Source organism: Falco biarmicus, chromosome 10 (assembly GCF_023638135.1).
Source record: "Falco biarmicus isolate bFalBia1 chromosome 10, bFalBia1.pri, whole genome shotgun sequence".
NCBI lineage: Eukaryota > Metazoa > Chordata > Aves > Falconiformes > Falconidae > Falco > Falco biarmicus.
In genome coordinates, this window is record NC_079297.1 from 33,414,604 (window position 1) to 33,433,920 (window position 19,317).

The 19,317-nt window shown below is 43.0% G+C and overlaps 1 protein-coding gene across 1 annotated transcript in view; it reads right to left on the reverse strand.

The window, feature by feature from the left end:
- LRP5 (LDL receptor related protein 5) overlaps positions 1 to 19,317 on the reverse strand; it is a 160,959-nt gene that overhangs the window by 23,975 nt on the left and 117,667 nt on the right. Inside the window, exons 8-15 of the mRNA XM_056354787.1 lie at positions 18,095 to 18,311; positions 16,241 to 16,530; positions 13,767 to 13,993; positions 13,256 to 13,440; positions 10,112 to 10,435; positions 8,525 to 8,727; positions 5,988 to 6,199; positions 3,925 to 4,115 (exon numbers count right to left, since the gene is read on the reverse strand). Of these exons, the coding sequence (XP_056210762.1) occupies positions 3,925 to 4,115; positions 5,988 to 6,199; positions 8,525 to 8,727; positions 10,112 to 10,435; positions 13,256 to 13,440; positions 13,767 to 13,993; positions 16,241 to 16,530; positions 18,095 to 18,311 (1,849 nt within the window). The remainder of the gene's footprint in view (positions 1 to 3,924; positions 4,116 to 5,987; positions 6,200 to 8,524; positions 8,728 to 10,111; positions 10,436 to 13,255; positions 13,441 to 13,766; positions 13,994 to 16,240; positions 16,531 to 18,094; positions 18,312 to 19,317) is intronic.

A 19,317-nucleotide genomic window follows, 5' to 3' on the forward strand; every position in this document is an offset into this window, starting at 1 on the left:
AAACACGCATGAACTGTATGTGACAGTACAGTCCTGGCTGTAATCTGATGTGTCTATTATTGGACACGCTTCCAAGGTACCGCTGGATTTTACTCTTGCGAAGAGCAACAGAACAGAATAGAGGCTCCTACACGGATTTCACTACGTGGGCACTAAACCTGGCCCTCAGTACTACTCCAGCAGCGCAGTTCCTGAGATGCTCTCTGTCTTCTCCTAAACAGGTCTTAACATTTCGAAACACCAGGAAACATTTTGACATAAGGTTCTCGGTGAACAAAGCACAGGGCGCTTTGGTCATTTGCCCGGCAACCTGCTGAGAACCTTGAGCTCTTAATAACTTCAGTGTCATCGCATTTTCAAAGACGACTGTTCTTTTGCCAGACTAAGCCTCACATTTTGACCCAAAAGCACAGTTTTCAGCTGCATTCAAGATACCACAAGAATACGAAAGCCTCATTTCAACTCGGTATCAAGAAAGCTCCTTCTGCTTTCATTATGCTTTTTAAGTGCTACGTTGCTCATCCATTTAGAAATAAAAGGTAAACTGGTTTCCTGAAGGATATCCTGAAGGCATTCTGAAATCGGGAATACCTGAAGTGTCGGGGGACACTCACAAGTGAGCAGTCCTGCTAGAATCCTAGCCTGTTTGAGCAGCCTCCCAAATCCAGGCCTAAACCAGGCTCCAGGTAATGGGTGCTGGGGGTGTACATCAAGCATCATCTTTCCTCCCCCCCCTTCATCTGCAAAAAGCTGAACATTGGTGATTCGGGAAGCTGCTGGAGGCAGCACTGGATAAGGTGATTAATCTCTACTATAAGTACATTGGATTTGATCTCGACTAAGTAACAGTCCTAAATGAATAATTTTAAAAGGAGAGGCAAAGGGCACACAGCACTGGATGACACCATTAAATTGCTGTTCAGAAGAATGATCAAAATGAAAAATTCCATCTGAATAAATAAACTATTTTCAACAGATATGGTAAGAAAAAAAGAAAACATGTTACAAGTGGAGAAGTGTTGAATTCCCATAGTAATTAAATACTCTGATACCCAGAATGAAACAGATGTATAGTCTTTTCAAGAGGGAAATCAATAGTTAAATGTGAAGAACATTAAGCTGGAAGGACACACAATTCCTCTATTTAAAGTCTAATTGAAAACAAAGCATGTTTTCACCACAGCAATTTTATGCTTTTTCCAGTCACTCCAACAATAATATAAACCACTACTTTTTAATTGACTGGGGTGGCAGACAAGCTATTTGCAAATGGTTTATGAACGTCTAAAAAGCATCAACAACTCCAACAGAAAAATTCAAGAACCTCATAAAGAAAACCATCAGTCTGGTTTATAGTTTTCATCCCCCTCTGAAAGTTAGGCATTGGACATCCCAGTTTATTCCATGATTTAGCAGGATGCTGTTAATCAGGGTGTAGCGCAAGCTTCAGAAACCTCCATGACCACGTCACGTCCCCAGTTCTACGGGGGAATAAGGTTGTCTAGACCAGTCTAACTGGCATGAAGGATGCTAGACACAATTTTGGGCCATTTTATGCAGCAGCCTCAGCTTATGCTAAAATCCTTTTGCTAATATATGCCCATTTTAAAGTGTTTTGCTCGGAAAAATACTTTTTAGAGGAACTAATTAAACCCAACATAAGTTTGGCTGCCAAATTTCTTCTGAAGTTGTGATGCAAGACTGTAAAATATTTTTTTTTAAAAAAAATGCTGTTAACTCATTTAAAAAATCAACAGCTCTGTGAATCAAATTACAGCTCAGCTGGATCAAATCCAACCACAGTTTTCTGGCTACAGGATACATGTCTGCTAGCTAATAAACATTGTTTTCTGCTAATCCTGTAGCTTCCCCCTGCATCCATCTTACCCATAGGGTCTGAATCTTTAGCTGTGACCCCATCAAACACACACTAAAAGCTTTGGTTCAATTTTAAACACAAAAAGTTGAGTTTCCCCTGTAAAAAGATCCAAAGAATCGGATTAAAATAAATATCCAGTATGCAAACACATGCTTACGTGGAGTTTTACTGTCACAGAAAGGAAGAATGCAAAGGAAGATGCAATCACAGGACACAGCTACCACCACGTGATGGCCTAGCTGCTGATTTACTCATATATGTTTACCTAAGTCCTACTGTCAGGTCTTAGTCATTCGGGACTTAGCTCTAAAGCAGTAATAAACAGACTCCTCTGCATTTTGTACTGTGGGAGAACACCGTCCATTTTCCGACCTGTACCATGAAAGCGAGAAGCACCCGGCCCCTGCCCGTGCCCATCTGCTGAGTCACAGCCTGGCACGTGTGCTAAATCTAAAAGGATGATGATGTACATACAAAGTAGAAGACCCAGGCATAGCCAGGGCCACGGTATGCTACAGCTTCGTTAAGTAATGCGGCTTCCTATTACGCGGGGGCCACCCTTTTATCAGTAGCAGCACTAGTTATTGAGAAGGGAGAGAGGGATCAATTCATTTAACTCGTCCCTGGTACACCCCCCTCTCCCAAACCATATGATTTCCACATAATTGTGTTTAGTGCCTCTCCTCTCTCTTGCGTTTGTGGATACCACTTCAGCCACAACATCTGCGTGACATGAACCTTTTTGGTCCTGTCATTTTACTTTTGCATTTGCTCCTACAGCACTTCTCCTTTCATCACTAGACAACACCTCAGTATCTCTGATGCGTTTTCTGTTATGTGTCCTACTATGTCAGTCTTCTCTTCTCAAACATGGGTTGTTTCATAGGTCAAATCTTGTCTCCCTCCTATCTTCTTTTCTCCTACAAATTCTTGTAAGTCCTCTGACACCTGTCCTGGATGGGACATTTTGTGGCTAGACAGGCAGTTTGACAATACTCCCCTATCCAGTTTGGAAACGGATGAAAGACACTGGCTGCTTTGCCGTCCCAGCCTCAGCTTCATGTTTTTATCCCCTCTCTGGCAGAAGAGACCCGAGTCTGACCTTGAGTCAGTTTTAGGTGCTCAAAACCAAACCGTCCTCGTAAAAAAGTGAACAGTTTTCTCCCATTTTAGTTCATTGCCTCGCTACAACACAGGGGAAGGATGTGACTAGATGGCCTGAAGAAAGGAGCCACCAAAAACCTTTTACGGCAGATGCCAATCACTCGAACAGCCCAGCTTCCACCCCCTCATGCTAGGCTGCTTCTCTCTGCCCTTCCTTTAGGAGTTTCATTTCTTGATACACAGATGATGACAATGAGAGAATGAGTCATGAGTCAGAAAGTAGGGCCACCGGATCCTCTATGCCACACCGCTCACCAGATAAGCGAGCCCATTTCTGCACTTCTTTAGCACCAAGTGCTTTTAAACGTCAGTGATGAACAGCGTGCTCCAAGATCCACGTGATGCTGATGCTATTGCTATGGCCATGGAGTAACGCTTTATTTTACTCATACAGAAAAACTGCACTGAATTGACCTCTGTCCACTGTTTTGCCCTTCTCCGCCTTCTTCCTTCTTCTCCTCCTTCCCCCTCCTTCTGTTTGTTTTTCAAGCTACCTTGATTTACTAAGCTGTAAACTCTAGAGAAAGAAAAATTGATGAGCTGGGCAAACTTTTCAAACCATAAGGGAAAAAAAAGGGCAGGGGGGAGGTGGTTTAAGGGTTCCATGACTGGCAACACCTACTTATATGTGCTCTTTCAAGAGCTGCTTTCAGAACATAGCAGAAGTCAAATGGCTCTCTTGGAAGGTGCCAATCATTACAGACACGTTTATTCCGATCACATCAAAGATGGAAGCCCACCAGCAATTGTTATCTGTGACTGCCTACACAGAACTGGCAGCAGTGGAGATGGAAGTTACTGGGGTCAGCATCAAAGAGGGAATGAGGTCCTATACATACACATACTGCGCTCCAGACGTTTAATACGTGCATACCACATACCTGACAAGTCACAGCTTTCGATGCGCTTCAGATCTGCATCCACCCAGAAAAGCTTTCCAAGTTTGTTGTCAATCACCAGTGCTACTGGTCGGATCAAGCCAGTTGTAAAAAGCACTTCTCTCTCTGTGCCATCCAGGGCCGCACGCTCAATCTTGGGAGCTCGCTCCTGCATGTTGGTGAAGTACATGTACCTGAGAACAAAGATACCAGCTGCTTAACGGAGAGCTTCGGAAGGGAGGCACGCACGTTCTGCGTGGGCACTGGGAATGGCTTACACAGGGATGACCGCGCTGGCTGCTGCTCCCAGCTGCAAAGATCCAGATCGGTCAGCTGCAGAGCCCCAGACATTTGCTAACTGGCATATTGAGATAGCCTGGCATTAACGGCATTTGTCCTTCACACACCGGGCCATGGAACACCTCAGACCTCAGCACCGGTCCTGCGGCGGAGGGGGCGGCTGTAAGAGCCCAGCACAGCCGTCCTGCAGCTATCCCTGGCCCCACCTGTGAATCAAAGCCCAGCGGCTCTTTCTGACGAGCAGCACTAACCGTCACCTCCTCTCCTTCCGGGTTAACTTCTTTCTCAGCAAGCAGAAGGTCCTACAGAACCCGGGAGGGCCTATGAAACCTGAGAGGAGCAAAGATCAGAGAAGGAAGAACCACCGAGGATGGCACGTACCCTGCTGTCTCAGCCTCTGCCCTCCCTCTGCACAGAGAAAACAGGGGCTTGTGCACCCAGCTGATGAACTGAGAGCTCCCTCAGGGAAAAGGGCACTGTTTTGTCACTGGAGGGTAACACGGGCAAACTCCCGAAATGCAGGGGGCTACGCTGCTCACAGCCTTTCACAGCGGTGCAACAAGGAAAGGCAGAAGGGAGAGGTGGGAGGGAGAACTTCTGGAACTAAGGCAGAAGCTCAGTACACGGATCACTCATACAGCTCTCCCAGGTAGTCACAGTGTTCAGGCACGGTCTCTCCCCCATCTTTTTCTCCTTTAATTTAAAAACAGATTTATCTTGCAATCATTTGAAAACCTGACTAGAGAAGTTGAGAGTTTTAGAGATCAACAAACCCAAACTCCTATTTTAATGGAGAAAGCAGATAAGCTTTTATAAATACAAACTATGTCCAAGTGACTTAGTCCCAATGAGATTAGAATCTTTCCTCTAATCCTCCTCTCCCCACAGCAGCTTTTGTACTGTGCAAAGTACACTGAGTGTTGTATAAAATACCAATCCAATACATGCTCCAGATAAGAGTCTCTGGGTACTACTGTATCCACACAGTTACGAAATACTGTAATTTGACATCTGTCAAGCACATGGTAAGCCACTTAGTAGTAAATTGGGATTTAAGCATCTAACTTATTAAAGAGAACAGTAAAGGACCATCTTTGACCTCTAAGAATGAAGCTACTAACCACCTCAAGTGGAGATGGGGTCTGCTGAATCTAACCAAAAACTGCTTTGCAGCAAAACAACATGTTTTCTTCCTGTGGGAAATCACTCTAGTACATCCTATCTGTTTTAATTCATTTCAGACGTTTTTGAGATACTCAAGGCAGAACTAACTTAAAAATGTATAGGACATAAGGGGTTTGTTTTTATTTTTTTAACTTTATACTATTACATCATCAGGAATAGTTGTGTCATATGAGAGATTCCTTTTTTTTTATCCTGGAAACATTTATTTTATGATGTCCAAACATTTATGAGCCAGATCCCCAGCTGATATAAGCACAGTGCAAACTCTCTTGGTTTTCCTCTTAGCTGGCGGGGCTGTGTACTCAAACAGCACACAGGACAAGTTGGTTTTGCTTTGCATTCACTGCCTGGGTTAGATCTTCACGACAACCAACCACATGGCTGTGGGAACACCTCATCGGCACACCAGAGGAGGCAGCAAAGGAGAGAACAGCAAGAGAAAGCTGGATACCTTTAAAAGCCAGAATCGGACAAGCAGTCACCTACATCCTGAACAATCAAATCTGCAAAAATTTGATTCACACGCATAGCTGACATACATTGCAAGAGCACTCTGTACAAGGTACAGGAAGGAACCTCACCCTCGCTCTGCGTTCACTACAATGGCTCTGGGCTTGTCGTGATCCCCTCGCAGCACCATCCCGATTGACTCGCCGTTCAGCCTGTGGACGTTGACTGAATTTGTGGCCTCACAGGTCCAGTACAAGGTATGGCTGTATATATCGATGCTGAGATCATGTGGCTGCTTCTCTGGGTTCTGGCTTTGGTTTGGAGTACTCATGACCGTGAAGGGCTGCAAGGCAACATATAGGAAACCATTTCCAGTCATTATTCTGCTTACGGACTGAAGAACACTGAAAGCATGGTTTACCTGACGGTCCAGAAACACCTAAACCTCCCCACAAGGAAACAACCGATACAAGAAATACGATAAAGCTCAATAAAAAAAAGATTTGATTCGAACTGTGAATCAGAGGAAAAACATCTGGACAAAATTTGTTAAGATTATGCAAAACTCCCCAGAAAGCAGTTGTGGCACCTCCTGTAAGTAGAATTCATTAGCAGGAGATGGAAGAAAACAATAGCGAATGTTTATGCATGGAACCATCTTGAATGAAACAATGCAAGACAGAAGGCAGCCTTGGGGCCAGCCCTGCACTGTTACACAGGCAGCTGAACAAATCTCTGCCTCTGGCCGAAGTCTCCCTGCTTTATTATTTGTAGTGTAGTAGGTACTGATTTTCTTTAAGTCCTGGCTTCTCTTAAAAACTAAAATATTTTAATGAAACTAGGTTCTGTTTGCCTGCATGTCAGACGGCTATAGCTCTGCCTCGTACCCATAAGAACAACGTTCCCTTGCTGTCACCCTCCTGTCTGTATGATGGCCCTTACGAACCCTGACACTATGGCCAACTTCACAGAATCATCACCCTCAACCCCATCCAATCTAACTAACACGCTATTTACTACACTTTTTAACTCTATGTTGAATACTAACATAGACTTCGGTACTTCTGTGAAGAGCACTAGAGCATACGAAAAAACCTCTGAAGTAAAATACTATTTCTGTTTGTTTCACATGACACAGGCTCCACTAGCATACAGCCAATACCAGTGCCATTGGGGCAGGAATACAATACTGCTGGCAGGACTTCCAGCATCAAAGCAGCCCTCAGAGGTGACTCTTCTGGTGACATGATAACAGTGAGGGGAAAGCGGTGGCTTCTTTAAGTGTCCTAATGCAGTGCTCCCCATCCAAACACAAAAACAGCACCAGAAAAAGTTCCCACAGGTCAAGAAAGCTCAAGACACCGTTCCATGCTCAGCTTAAGTCAAATTAATTACCCAACAGAGCATTCCTTGTGAAAGTTGTATTTCCACAATTTGGTTTAAAGCATCCAAGTTCTGCATAGTGATATACAAGCTTTTATCCCTATTTTGTCTTGACAGCATGCCTAGAAATAAAAAGAAATAATTCTTCTCCTGAAATCAAAGGTAACATTACCCAGGTACGAAATTCATATGCATCATTTGCAAACAGCACAATTTAGCAAAAGTAAGTAAATACAGTTAGTGAAAATTGGGAAGTCAAAATTTGTAGGGGATCTGCATCTTCAAAGCTGTGTGACCAAGGTAGAGAAAAACACAGAGCAATTTGCACCTAGCAAGTACCAAAGAGAAGCTAGATTACAACAATTAGCACCTAGCATAATCCCAAAGAGCAAGAGCAAAACTTCTTCAAAATTCATCCACAACCCAGCTAGCTGCTCATCCCAACATGCCTCCTCCCAATCTTAAAAGAAATGGCAAAAAAATAAAATCGTCATCTCTTCCTTTAAAGGAAACAATAAAATCTGAGTGCCTTGATGCATGAACAGACCTGTCCATTTCCACTGATACCACGTCGTATCATTTAGATAGGACTGCCCCAGCTCTAGGAAAATACACCTTGGCCATTCTCCATTTCATTTTATATTCTTATTCAAACCACAGTTCTTAAAGAGTCTGTTATCTTGACCTGGGAGTTCAGCTATGTTAACACATAGCACTGCCGGGAAGAACAGTACACTTCTTTCCACTGTTGTGTGAATAACTAGCATAAAAGAATAACGTCCCCAACCCTGTAAAACAATTAAGCATGTGGATGAGCCCATCCCTATCTGGTAAAGCAATCAACTCTACATTCACTCAGGGCTTAACTACAGCTTGGACAGCTGAGAGTTTTCATTTTGAGAGCGCTTTACAATGATGACAATATCACCACACGACTGGCATGCACAATATTGATTTTAGAATACAATTTATCTCTCCTGAGTATGAACAGTGAGTCTGCCTCACTTCAGTGCCCATTCCTAAGACTGCAATTCAAGGCTTGCAGTTTCAGATACATATGAGGTGCTACATTCTATGATATTTCTTTGTGTATAAATTAAAACCACTACCCTAAAAGCCTTCAGTAATTTTCACGTATAAATAGAATATACATGAAGAAGTACTGGCAAGAGTAAAGTTTAAACCGATGATTCCTTGGTACAGGGGGCAGAAGAGGAAAGTCAAGCGTAAAGTACAAAGCACACTACAAGACAGATACAAAACCATATGCACCGTATAAACTTGCCTGTGTGCCATCGTCTTTGGCTCTTTTTATAATATTCTGACGTCCATCCACCCAGTAGATCAATTTATCTAAGGGATCATAATCAATAGCTTTGACATTCCTCAGACCGTGCATGGGCAGGATGATGTCTGGGCTTTGTTGATCATCTGGGATCATCCGGCTGATTGCAGATTTTTGGCTAAACAACAGGAAGCTGGCAGGTGCTGAAACAAGCCGAAACGGAATGCGTAAGAAAATGCAACTCACACGGTCAAAAATACATTCACACAGAAGACAATATGTAGGGCAAAATCCCAGAGGGACAATTATAGTCACAATGAAAAATAAAGTCATTCATAACCGGAGATTTTTGCTTTTACGTTGAAAATGTGTCTTGGTGTACTTCTGGAGGGTAAGCGGGCACACTCCCACCCAGGAAGTATTCCTTTTTCATGTTATAAAATAACTATGTTCCTCATGTGGAATTTAAGTAACATCAGTGACAGTGGCAATACACAGTCACAGGTTTTCCTGTATTATCACAGAACCATTTAGGTTGGAAAAGACTTTTATGATCATGGAGTCCAACCATTAACCCAGCACTGCCAATTTCACCACTAAACCACATCCCTCCGCAGAGCCTGCCTGCCTCCAGCGGATCAACAACCCCCCAGCTCGGTGTCATCTGCAAACCTACTGAGGGTGCACTCGATCCCCTCGCCCAGATCATCGATAAAGGCATTAAGCAGGACCGGCCCCAGCACCGAGCCCTGGGGACACCGCTTGTGCCCGGTGCCAGCGGGGTGTAACTGCGTTCAGTTTTTCACCCAGTGTAGAGTACACCTGCCCAAGCCATGAGCAGCCGCTTTCTCCAGGAGATGCTGTGGGAGACGGTGCCGAAGGCTTTACTAAGGTCCAGACAGGCAACATCCACAGCCTTTCCCTCGTCCACTAAGCGGGTCATCTTGTCACAGAAGGAGATCAGGTCAGTCAAGCAGGACCTGCCTTTCCTAAGCCCATCCTTTCATCCAGTTAAAATTTCCTTATATGCTACTGTGCCAGGATACCTGAAGCTTTGTTGGTTTATTTTTTCAAGTCAACAGTCCATTTTCCATTCATCTGCTGTTTTTACTAGAAACTTAAATTCTTAACGGACGAGTGACCCGGCAGGCCTGTATCATCACAGGCAGGGGAAAAACGCAGGAATTGCAAGTGCCACTGCACTATTTGGGATGCTGACTTCATTAAACACTTCAGAGAAAAAGATATTTTTTGTTTAGAATTTCTCTTCCACCCACCTACACACTTAGGTAAGGATTGGGAAAGTTTCAATCAGTTGGATCACCTAGAAAGCCCAGTAAACCAAAAAAGACTAGACTTGACAGCGCTGTTATTTCTAAGATTTGAAATACAAATCGTCAGCCCTAATGCATGTCACAAAAACGGGTGTAAAACTCCATCCTCCGTCCTCAAATTTAAAGGTCACCTTTAAAGCCAGAACCATTGAAATGGACTTGTGATACCCCTTCCCTCTTTGTTCTGAAAGGGATCACAAGCACCCGGGAGCCACAAGCGCTGAAGAATAGAATAGCAAACCAAGAGGCTTACAACTACAGTTCCGGCTGTTGGGATCCAAGGTATAATGAGCAGCACAGCCACACCTAAACCCATTCGGTATGGCAAGGCACAAGTGACCGCAATGGCCATTGTTCTGCACACAATCATTCAAGCCGTCCTGACGTGAAGAATGGAAGACCAGTATATCCATCACAAAATCCAGATGGCCCTGGATAAGTGTCCTGTTCTTCCCACTGGTCTTGTCTGCTCTTTCTATACTGTGAAGATTCCAGTCTGTCCAGTAGATGTAATCGCTGTATTGGGTTAATCCGAATGGATGAGGTAGATCATCTGCTATGATTTCGCGTTCTTGTCCTGCAAAAATAAGGGTTATCAACTAAAGGACAATTCCCAAGTCATGAAATGAAGAGTGTGACTGGCACCAAGAAAAAGTTTCTTCTCTTTTTAAAATAAAACCTCATTTCTCAAGTCAGCACCATGGAATTCATTATTAATTCATTATGCTCACGAGGTAATCTAAACAGATGCATTCAAAAAACTCACCCTGATACCCTCTTGCCTATTAAGCAATTTGAAACTGTGCCAGTGTATCGTCGTTTAAATAATAAATACTCTGTATGTCTCATGCTTATCAGCCCAAATAGATATCGGAAAACATATTCAGGAATACCATCAGCTCCAGGAATCACTTAGGCCAGTAAAAAACCCAATTAATATACACGAAAGCAACAACATACAGCAAACTTGAGATTCACAGTGACACAGCTATGAGAAATTAGGGTGTTTCACTCAAGAAACACAAACGTTTTGCAGTGCAATTCAACAGTCAGCTCCCCCAAGAGATTAGGAAACCATTTGTCTGGCAGCAGTCCTAATACTCCCACGTTCGGTGGCTCAGTTAGCAACATTCATAGCAGATTTAACACCTTCTAGAACGTTAGATGGCCTGCGCCAGAGATGCAATACACTAAAGTAGATAAAGTCTTATTGTAAATCACCTTCCTAAATGTTTTCAAGTACAAAACTACGAATCTCTGCCACTTTACATGAAATGAAGATGTAGCCTTCATCAGCATCATCCCCTTCTGCCTCAAACAAATGTCCAACGCTAGATTCTACAGAACGCCTCATTCAGATTCCCCTGCTCTACTTTCCATCGTGCCCTGTCCCATTTAGCCAAGACTACTGCAGAGGGAATGAAAACCCCAAAAACTAGAACATGAAGTCATTTCCCTATAAACCACCAGAACGAAATCTGGATAGAGGCAACCTTCCCAACTACTTTTAGGCACCTAAAGTGTCCAGGTTAGGGGCACAGATATCCTGCACACTCTCAGGTACTTCTTAGAGCAATTCTGGTCCACAGTGATGAATTCAGGGTATAGGTTCTTTCGAAGAAAGCAGATAAGCTGTCTAATTGAATTCTGACAGTTGGCAGATGCAGGAAAATCTCCCTATAGAGTGATTTTTTTCCTGCCAGGTAACATTTATAACGCCCAAGATTAAGCTGGGACAGCATTCATTCATCCACTTCGAGTGTTCTGTTCCTTGCTGGTGGGGCAGACGCTTCGATCAGCCATGCACATTCAGACCTCTCCTGGCAACTGCCCAATGCAGGCCAAGCCCAGCAGCATCTCCTTTCCCAACAAGCCCACCTGCTTGGAGTCTGCCTGAGTCTTCGTAAAAATCTGCCAACTAAAAAGACAGCATACAACACTGTCTTCAGCACTCGTCCTTCTGCTTCCGCACCACAAATACATCTTAACAGTAGGTTCAGCTTTAGAACCAGTTTGATTTACCACAGATGATTTAAATATTGCATTTCTTCTCAATGCCACAATCAGTTTCTAGTTCAAGCTCGCCTCTGGCTATTTGGTTTCTCCTAAGCATAATGCAGCAGCTTAGCGAGAGCTTTGATAGACCAGGCACTTTGGAGGGAAAAATCCCAGCTCTAGACACAGAAACAATCTTACTGCAATTTCTAACCATTCATTCACTGGTTGTCATCCCAAAGCAACAAATACGAGAAATGAAAAATCAGTGATAGCCTCAGAATCCAAAACTGTATCACACTTCCTGTTTTCCTGAGCTTAGTAGGTTCTCTATATTCTGAAGATACGGACAGACAGTAACACCGTAAAAAAATTTTTCTCACCCTAATGGTAGCTTTCACAGATTAAAAAAACCAAACCAAACCAAACCCCAAAAAACTTGCAGGGAAATGGCACATATCATCAATCAGAGCATTGCTGTAACAATCCTGTAAGAGTTTGCTTATATACCATATGTTCTGCCATATAAACTTTGATTTTTACACTGGAATTCCAGAGGCATTAATTCCCATCTCACAGAGGTCTCTCCTTGGAAATGGAACAGGGATAGGATGTCAGGTCAGGAACTTCTGGATTCCATTTCTGATCCTATCATCGATTCACTGCGTGGCATTTGGAAACTCACGCAAACCCTGCTTTCTCAAGAAGGAATTCCTATCTGCGCCAACTAAAACCTTTAAGACCATTTAACATTTGCAAAACATCTGGATGACACAAAAGCTCTACGTCATCTGCAGTAAACACAACTCCCTTCTTTTGCCCAGTTACTTACCATGTCAATACCACCGTGAATGTTAGTGAATCCTAGCACACCCCTTGTACATATAAAAAAATGCCAATGGAAGATATGAAAACGTGTGGAGTTGTGCCCAAAACACGTTAGGATACGCTGCAGAAGTAGCTGCACTGCCTTTCAGAGTGCAGGAAACACAAGCAGTGTTTTGGTTTTGAACTAATACAACTTTCCTGAAGCTGGAGACAGAGATAATACTTCAGGAGAAAATTAATGTCTAGACTGAAAAGTCAGGGGTGCTTTACAGCGGACCTCTAAGTTGTCCCCACCTTGAGAAACTCAGCGGTCACCTCTGCTTTGGTAAAACATGGCCTGTTTCATATCAATACAGAGGAATTAGAACATTTCTCACCATCTTCATAAATCATCATATGGTTATTAATTTAGGAAGTTTATTTTAATCTCCCTAAACATTTAATTCTCAATTTATTCTCATTAAAAAATACGGATTTAATATCGATTATATTATTCCAATTTCATATTATTCAATCGTTTTACTACGGCCAATGCCTATTTCTGTACTGGCTGGCGTAATTAACACTAGATTACCTAGCATATTTGATGACTCAATCATGCTTGTGTCTAAGTCAGTCCAATATAGCCTTTGGTCCGCATAATCAATAGTGAGGTCATTGGCACGACCCACTTTGTCCACCAAAGTGATGCTGTTTGTTCCGTCCATGTAGGCTCGCACAATCCTCGGTTTGCCTCCCCACTCAGTCCAGTACATGTATCTGCCACGAGAAGAACAAAAAGAGTACATCAGTAGGCAAGACTGTGTTCAGCTGCACGCCTTAATTTTTCTAAATTTATTTTCAGTTCTTTAAAAGGAAAAAATAGGGATAACGCATGTGGTTATGTGCAGTATCACAGTACTCCTTTTTTAGACAAAGGCAGAAAAATATGATTGGCAATTCTTAATTTTTCATTGTAACCACAGGGTTGTGGAGCACTTATCTTTGGGAAGACGCTGGAGAAATGGGGCTATACAAACTGCCCATTGGCTTGTCACGTACAAGAACACGCACACAAAGCTCGGACGAACGCCACTGTCCCTTACCCTTTGGTAGGATCAAGAGCCAGAGACCTTGGGTTGTCCAAGTCCTTCCACACCAGGACCTGCCTGTACTGCCCATCCAGACGGGCCACTTCAATGCGATTCGTTCCAGTATCTGCCCAGTAGAGGTTCTTTCCCATCCAGTCTACAGCCATTCCCTCAGGATAATCCAGCCCAAACTCAATCACATGTTCAACAGAGCTCCCATTCATGAAAGCTCGGCTTATGGTCTGGAAAACAAGTGTGTGAAAATATTAGAGCGTTTACGGACAACCCACTGAAATAAAAGGAATAATCATTATGAAGTTTAGTGTGCAAACAGAAATGAGTAAGAAAAAAATCAGCTAGCATTACGTTTTTAAAATATATTTCTGTTGTCAAAAAAAAAGATATAGCAATCCACCGGATAAAAAGACCTGAATTTTCAGAAAGGTAGCAGTTTCTGATGACCAGTCCAAGACATCTTAAAAGAGTACGATTTTCAGAAAGCACTATGTATCTGCAGATTCTTCCTTGCCCTTTCTCCCTCTCCTCTATTTGCACACAAAAAAGCTTGCTTTTTAAAAATTTCTTTATTTGTTGTAATGTTTTAAGTCTCAGAAACACATCTCGATTCAGAGAAATCTGAATGAAATTGTTTCTCATGATCAGTCACCTGGAGCAAGTTTGCTGATCCCACCTACATTTGAGTTACGCGCGCTCAGCAAGCGTGTTGGGAAGAAAACACATACAAGGACTGTGTAGATATTCTGTACATAAGGAAGCCACCCCTAAAAAGGAGCACTGAAACAACCCCTGATAAACCACCGGTAACGTCCAGGACCAACGAACAATTACCCACCCTTGCTACCAACACTAAGCGACCACTCCACGTGCCTGCTAATATTCCAGCTATTAATTTCTTAATAATTTGATAAACGATCTTATTATTTTACTTATATAGAAATATATATTTTATAATTTGTATTTCTTTAGAAATATATTTTACATATATATAAATATATATTTTATGATTTGTATTTCTTTAGAAATATATTTTACATATATAAAAATATATATTTTATAATTTGTATTTCTTTAGAAATATATTTTACATATGTACATATTTTATTTATTATTTAATTTAGATGTGAGATTTTCTATTTTTACAGGACAACGTCAAAACCAGAAATCATGTAGTATATTTTCACAGGTATAACCCACACCTCAGAAGTATAATCCCTTTTGGAAAACAAGTCCTCGTATAACCAGAGGCACAAAGAGGTGAGGGCAGTGGTGGTCACCGAAGGAAAGGGAGATGCCCATGGGCTCGGAAGGTACCCTACCTGCTGCGGGAGGTGGGGGGGCAGGGGGAAATGAAAACCCAGACGTGCCGAAACATACACTGAGACATATGTGAAAATACAGACCGTGGATAATTCAGGAGGTCACAAGCAAGTAAAATGTTCTCCAGTTCTGCCCAGAGATCTACACACTGCTGCCAGTGACATAACACATTCCCCACTACAAATGGTTAAGACGACCACAGCTCCAGCTCTCCACGTTCTTGCGTGAGATTTATTTAGCAACTGTGTCTGCAGTACGCTAATTTATTGCACTGGCACTGTTCCTGAAGGCAAGGTATCCCCAGTGCCAGCAGCACTGGTAATGCTGAAGCACGACGCTCATTAGCCTTCGCAGAGAGGCTACGGAAAGTGCACGTGCCCTGCAGGCACCAGGGGCGAGCTTTTCCCTATTATGGCTCAGGCACACTGGCAAGGAAACTTTGATTGCTCTTGGAAAACCTATTAAGATGCTAAACAGAGGAATTCAGCTCCAGAAGTGAAATGTGTCATTTTCTACCATTACTTAATTCACTTGAAAAAGCAAAGTGACGCTGATGAACACTGAACGTGCTTTAGCATGCACCTGGATGGGAACCAAGCACGTCACGGGAAATGTCAAACTCCGGGGAACACTGAGACAGAACTGGGGGCAGGTGGGGGCTTCTCACAGCGTGGAGGGGACTGGACAAGTTCCCTGGCCTTTCCTCTGCCAAGCTGGAGCCACAGACCAACGACAACCAATCTGAAGTTCACTTGCCAAATGTTGCTATTGAGTAAAATTGCCTTCCAAGTCAAAACTGGAAGAGACTAGAGAGCTCAGTGGGTTGCCAAGCTCGACGTTTACTCTGCCACGTGACATGCAAACAGCTTTTCTACAACGGATACATATATGGATGCAACACATGCAGCATCCAAGACTTAGGCATTCGGTATGAGCAGACACCGCTTTGGATTTTTATTTGAAGCGGGAAGATGCCTGTCACCCAACTGTGCATTCAACAATGCAACTGTCTCCATCTCCAAGAGTCTCCTTGGACGCAATTCAATAACAACATTAGCAACTGCAGGACAGATCGTGTAACAGAGACCTTTGTTAGATCAAAGCAACTGCTCTGTGGCTTTATATTCAGGGAATTCACACATCAGTAATACCTTCAAACTAACATCAGTCCAATAGATTCGGTTATCAGAGACATCAAAATCCAGGGCAGATGCTTCTTTGACTCCAGTCAGAGGAATAGCAACATCGTTATTGTTGGTTTCAAGGGAAATCCTATGAATTGCTGCTCTGCTTGTGAAAACTAAGAAGGCTTCAGGAATGATGCAAGTCTTCATGTCACTCAGCAGCTCAAGGCCAATGGGACAGGCACACCTGGCCTCCTGGGGTGTAAAGAAACACAGATGGCTGCAGCCTCCGTTGTTCTCTGCACATGAATTAGTTCCTTAAAAAAAACCCAAAACACAACAGATATTGGTGCACTGTGGAGGTAGGGGGGAAAGGGGAGGGGGGAGAGGCTAGGTGGAAACAGTGTAATTATAATTTTTTCAAAATAAGTTAACACTATGTTCTCAGCAGAGAATTCTGAAAAACCCCAAACATTCAAAACTGTTTCTTTCCCGCTACCAACGGATTAGGAAGCTGGCCCTATCCCTCCTGTAGTACAAATAACAGCTACAAACATATCCTCCCAGTTTCCCCAAAGATTAAATTCCTTCACTGAAGGCACATAAATACACACATGTTCAGTCTGGTTATTTTTGGCCAAATACCCCATCATTGTATCTCTTTGAAATGACCAGTTTTACGAATATTCAATGATACAAAATGGTGAGAAAAGAGCTGGACAACTGCAGTTCTTTCCCAGCTGTTTAGTTTAAAGCTGAGAAGGTTCCTTAGCAGAAGCAGCTTCGACAAGACCACCACAATCCCACACTTATTTTTCCATGCGAACAACCATGACCAGATGGGGAGGGAATCTGCAGGGGAAAGTAAGGACCAGAAGATAAATGAGTGCCTCCCTCCATTTGCTGGAACCAAAGATTTAGGTATTTTTAGACTGTTGCCACACAAAAAAATCTCCAAGATCAGTCTCAACCAGGTTTCTTTTCATTTTCCCTTTTTTAGGGCATGCTTAGTTCAGACTGCTGCTGTAACTTGCAGCTTGAGGACTTGATTATCCTTCAAGTAAAGCTTCCTGAAAGGCTGGAGATCTGTGTATTGGCAGGGGGTAACGTGTCAACCTACTTCACGTGATTCTGTTGCACCTACTCTCAGTAATTTTAATAGTTGACCAACGAATCTGTTCACTGCTGTGCCCAGGCTCCAGTGTTGCAGGCAGCAGACAGACACGTGGTGAACACGTGCCTCTCACGAGTTACTGCTGAAGCCAGGAGGTCCTGCGACGTACGCCGCTGCAGAACGCCGGCAGGGCCTAAACACTGCCTGCACCTTCCAGCGGACGCGGTGGAAGAACCCCGAGCTCCACCTGCTGATCCCATGCTAAGGGGCACACTTCAACTGTTAGATTTAAGCACAATTTAGGTGTTAAAAGTTGAATATTCAAGTGTCACGTTCTCAGAGGCAATGTCGTAATAGCCACTAACTCTGCCTATACCACCCGACATAGCAAAGAGCATTTTGGTAACTGAACATCACTGGGACTTTGTTCTGGAAGAAAAGAGCAGCAGAAAATTGAGCAGTTCTGTAAGCACCAGAAGTAAGGACTCCTATAGATTGGGGGCAGGAATAAAACTCTCCTCGCAAAAATTTAAAGAGTGTAGTGGAAGCTGTGGAAGACATGCCAAATGCCACTAAAAACCGGAAGCCCATTATTTCTTTTGCAGCACAGTATTTTCCCAACTCTATATTAAGTGCAGTTTCCCTTTAAAATGATGCAAACACAGGAGACCATAGTTATTCTCATTACAAGCAATCAAGAGTTGCTTAATGAAAGCAAGCTCATCTAGAAACTACTGCAAGTCCATCCTGTGACTCCTCATGCTTACCAAACACTTTGGTAACACTTGTTGCTTTAAGGCCCATTAAATCTGGCAGCTGATCGATAATGATGTCTCTGCTAGCCTTTATCTTGTGAACTCTTTCAATACTTCGCCGCTGCCAGTCGGTCCAGTAGATGTAATCTCCCAGCAGCGTGAACCCGAATATATGTGGAAGCTTATCTTCTAGAAGGGTTTTCCTCATTGTTCCATCAACATTGATGACCTGTGGGAAGCATGAGAGGGGAAAAAAAAAAAAAAAAAAAGGAAAAAAATAATCTTTTCTAATGCAGGTACAAGTAAAATGGCAGCATCAAGCATATTTTGAAAACTTCTCTATTTTTATGCAAGAACCTCCTGAAATCCACAGCATGCTTCTTCAGAAAAACGTACCTCTAGGATTGTTGAAAGAGAAATATATTGGAATGACAAGACTGAAAGCGGATTCTCTCACCCCTTCTCCACTGAAAATCCTAAGCAGCATGAATTTAACTTGCATCAGTTCAAATCTGCAAAGACCACCACAACAGGAGTGGTTTTGGGGGTGAGAGTGAGCTTCAGGAGATTTTTAATTTCCATTCATGTCTTGGTCTCACTACTGAACTCTCTCCCCAGAAACAAGGGGGTGACACTTTGGAGTGACCTTTGGCGTTCAATCGCAGGGAAGAGAGGCCATCAGAACTCCTTCAGGCCGTAACAAGGTCATGTAGAATCTGCACGTCCTGAAATTTTGGGGTTTTTTTACCATGAAAGAGGTAAGTTTTTCTCACAAGGTCTTTAAGATGTGGAATAAATACTGACTTATCGACATATTAACTTGTATTCCTAAAACTGCAGAGAAAGCAAAATAATATTGGAGAACACTGGAGATGGGATAAGCCCCACAGATACATACATACATACATATATATAATATGTGTGTGTGTGTGTGCTATTGGTTAATTATTTCATAACCAATTACTGCAATGATCTCGTGCTACCCTGCTTTGTCATATACTGCTTTGTCATATAGTCTGACCCTGATCGTTGGGCAAGACAGGGAATCAAGACGTCCACATACAATTCCCCACGCCACGTGCCTAAAGTCACCTCCACCTACTACACGAACTGCCATCAGCCTTTCAATCATCCAGACACCCCTTACCCATGGCAAAGGGCGTACATTTATAGGACTCAGGCAAAATATTTATCTGACAAATCCCCAGATTCCTCCCCATCCTCCTTCTTGCAAC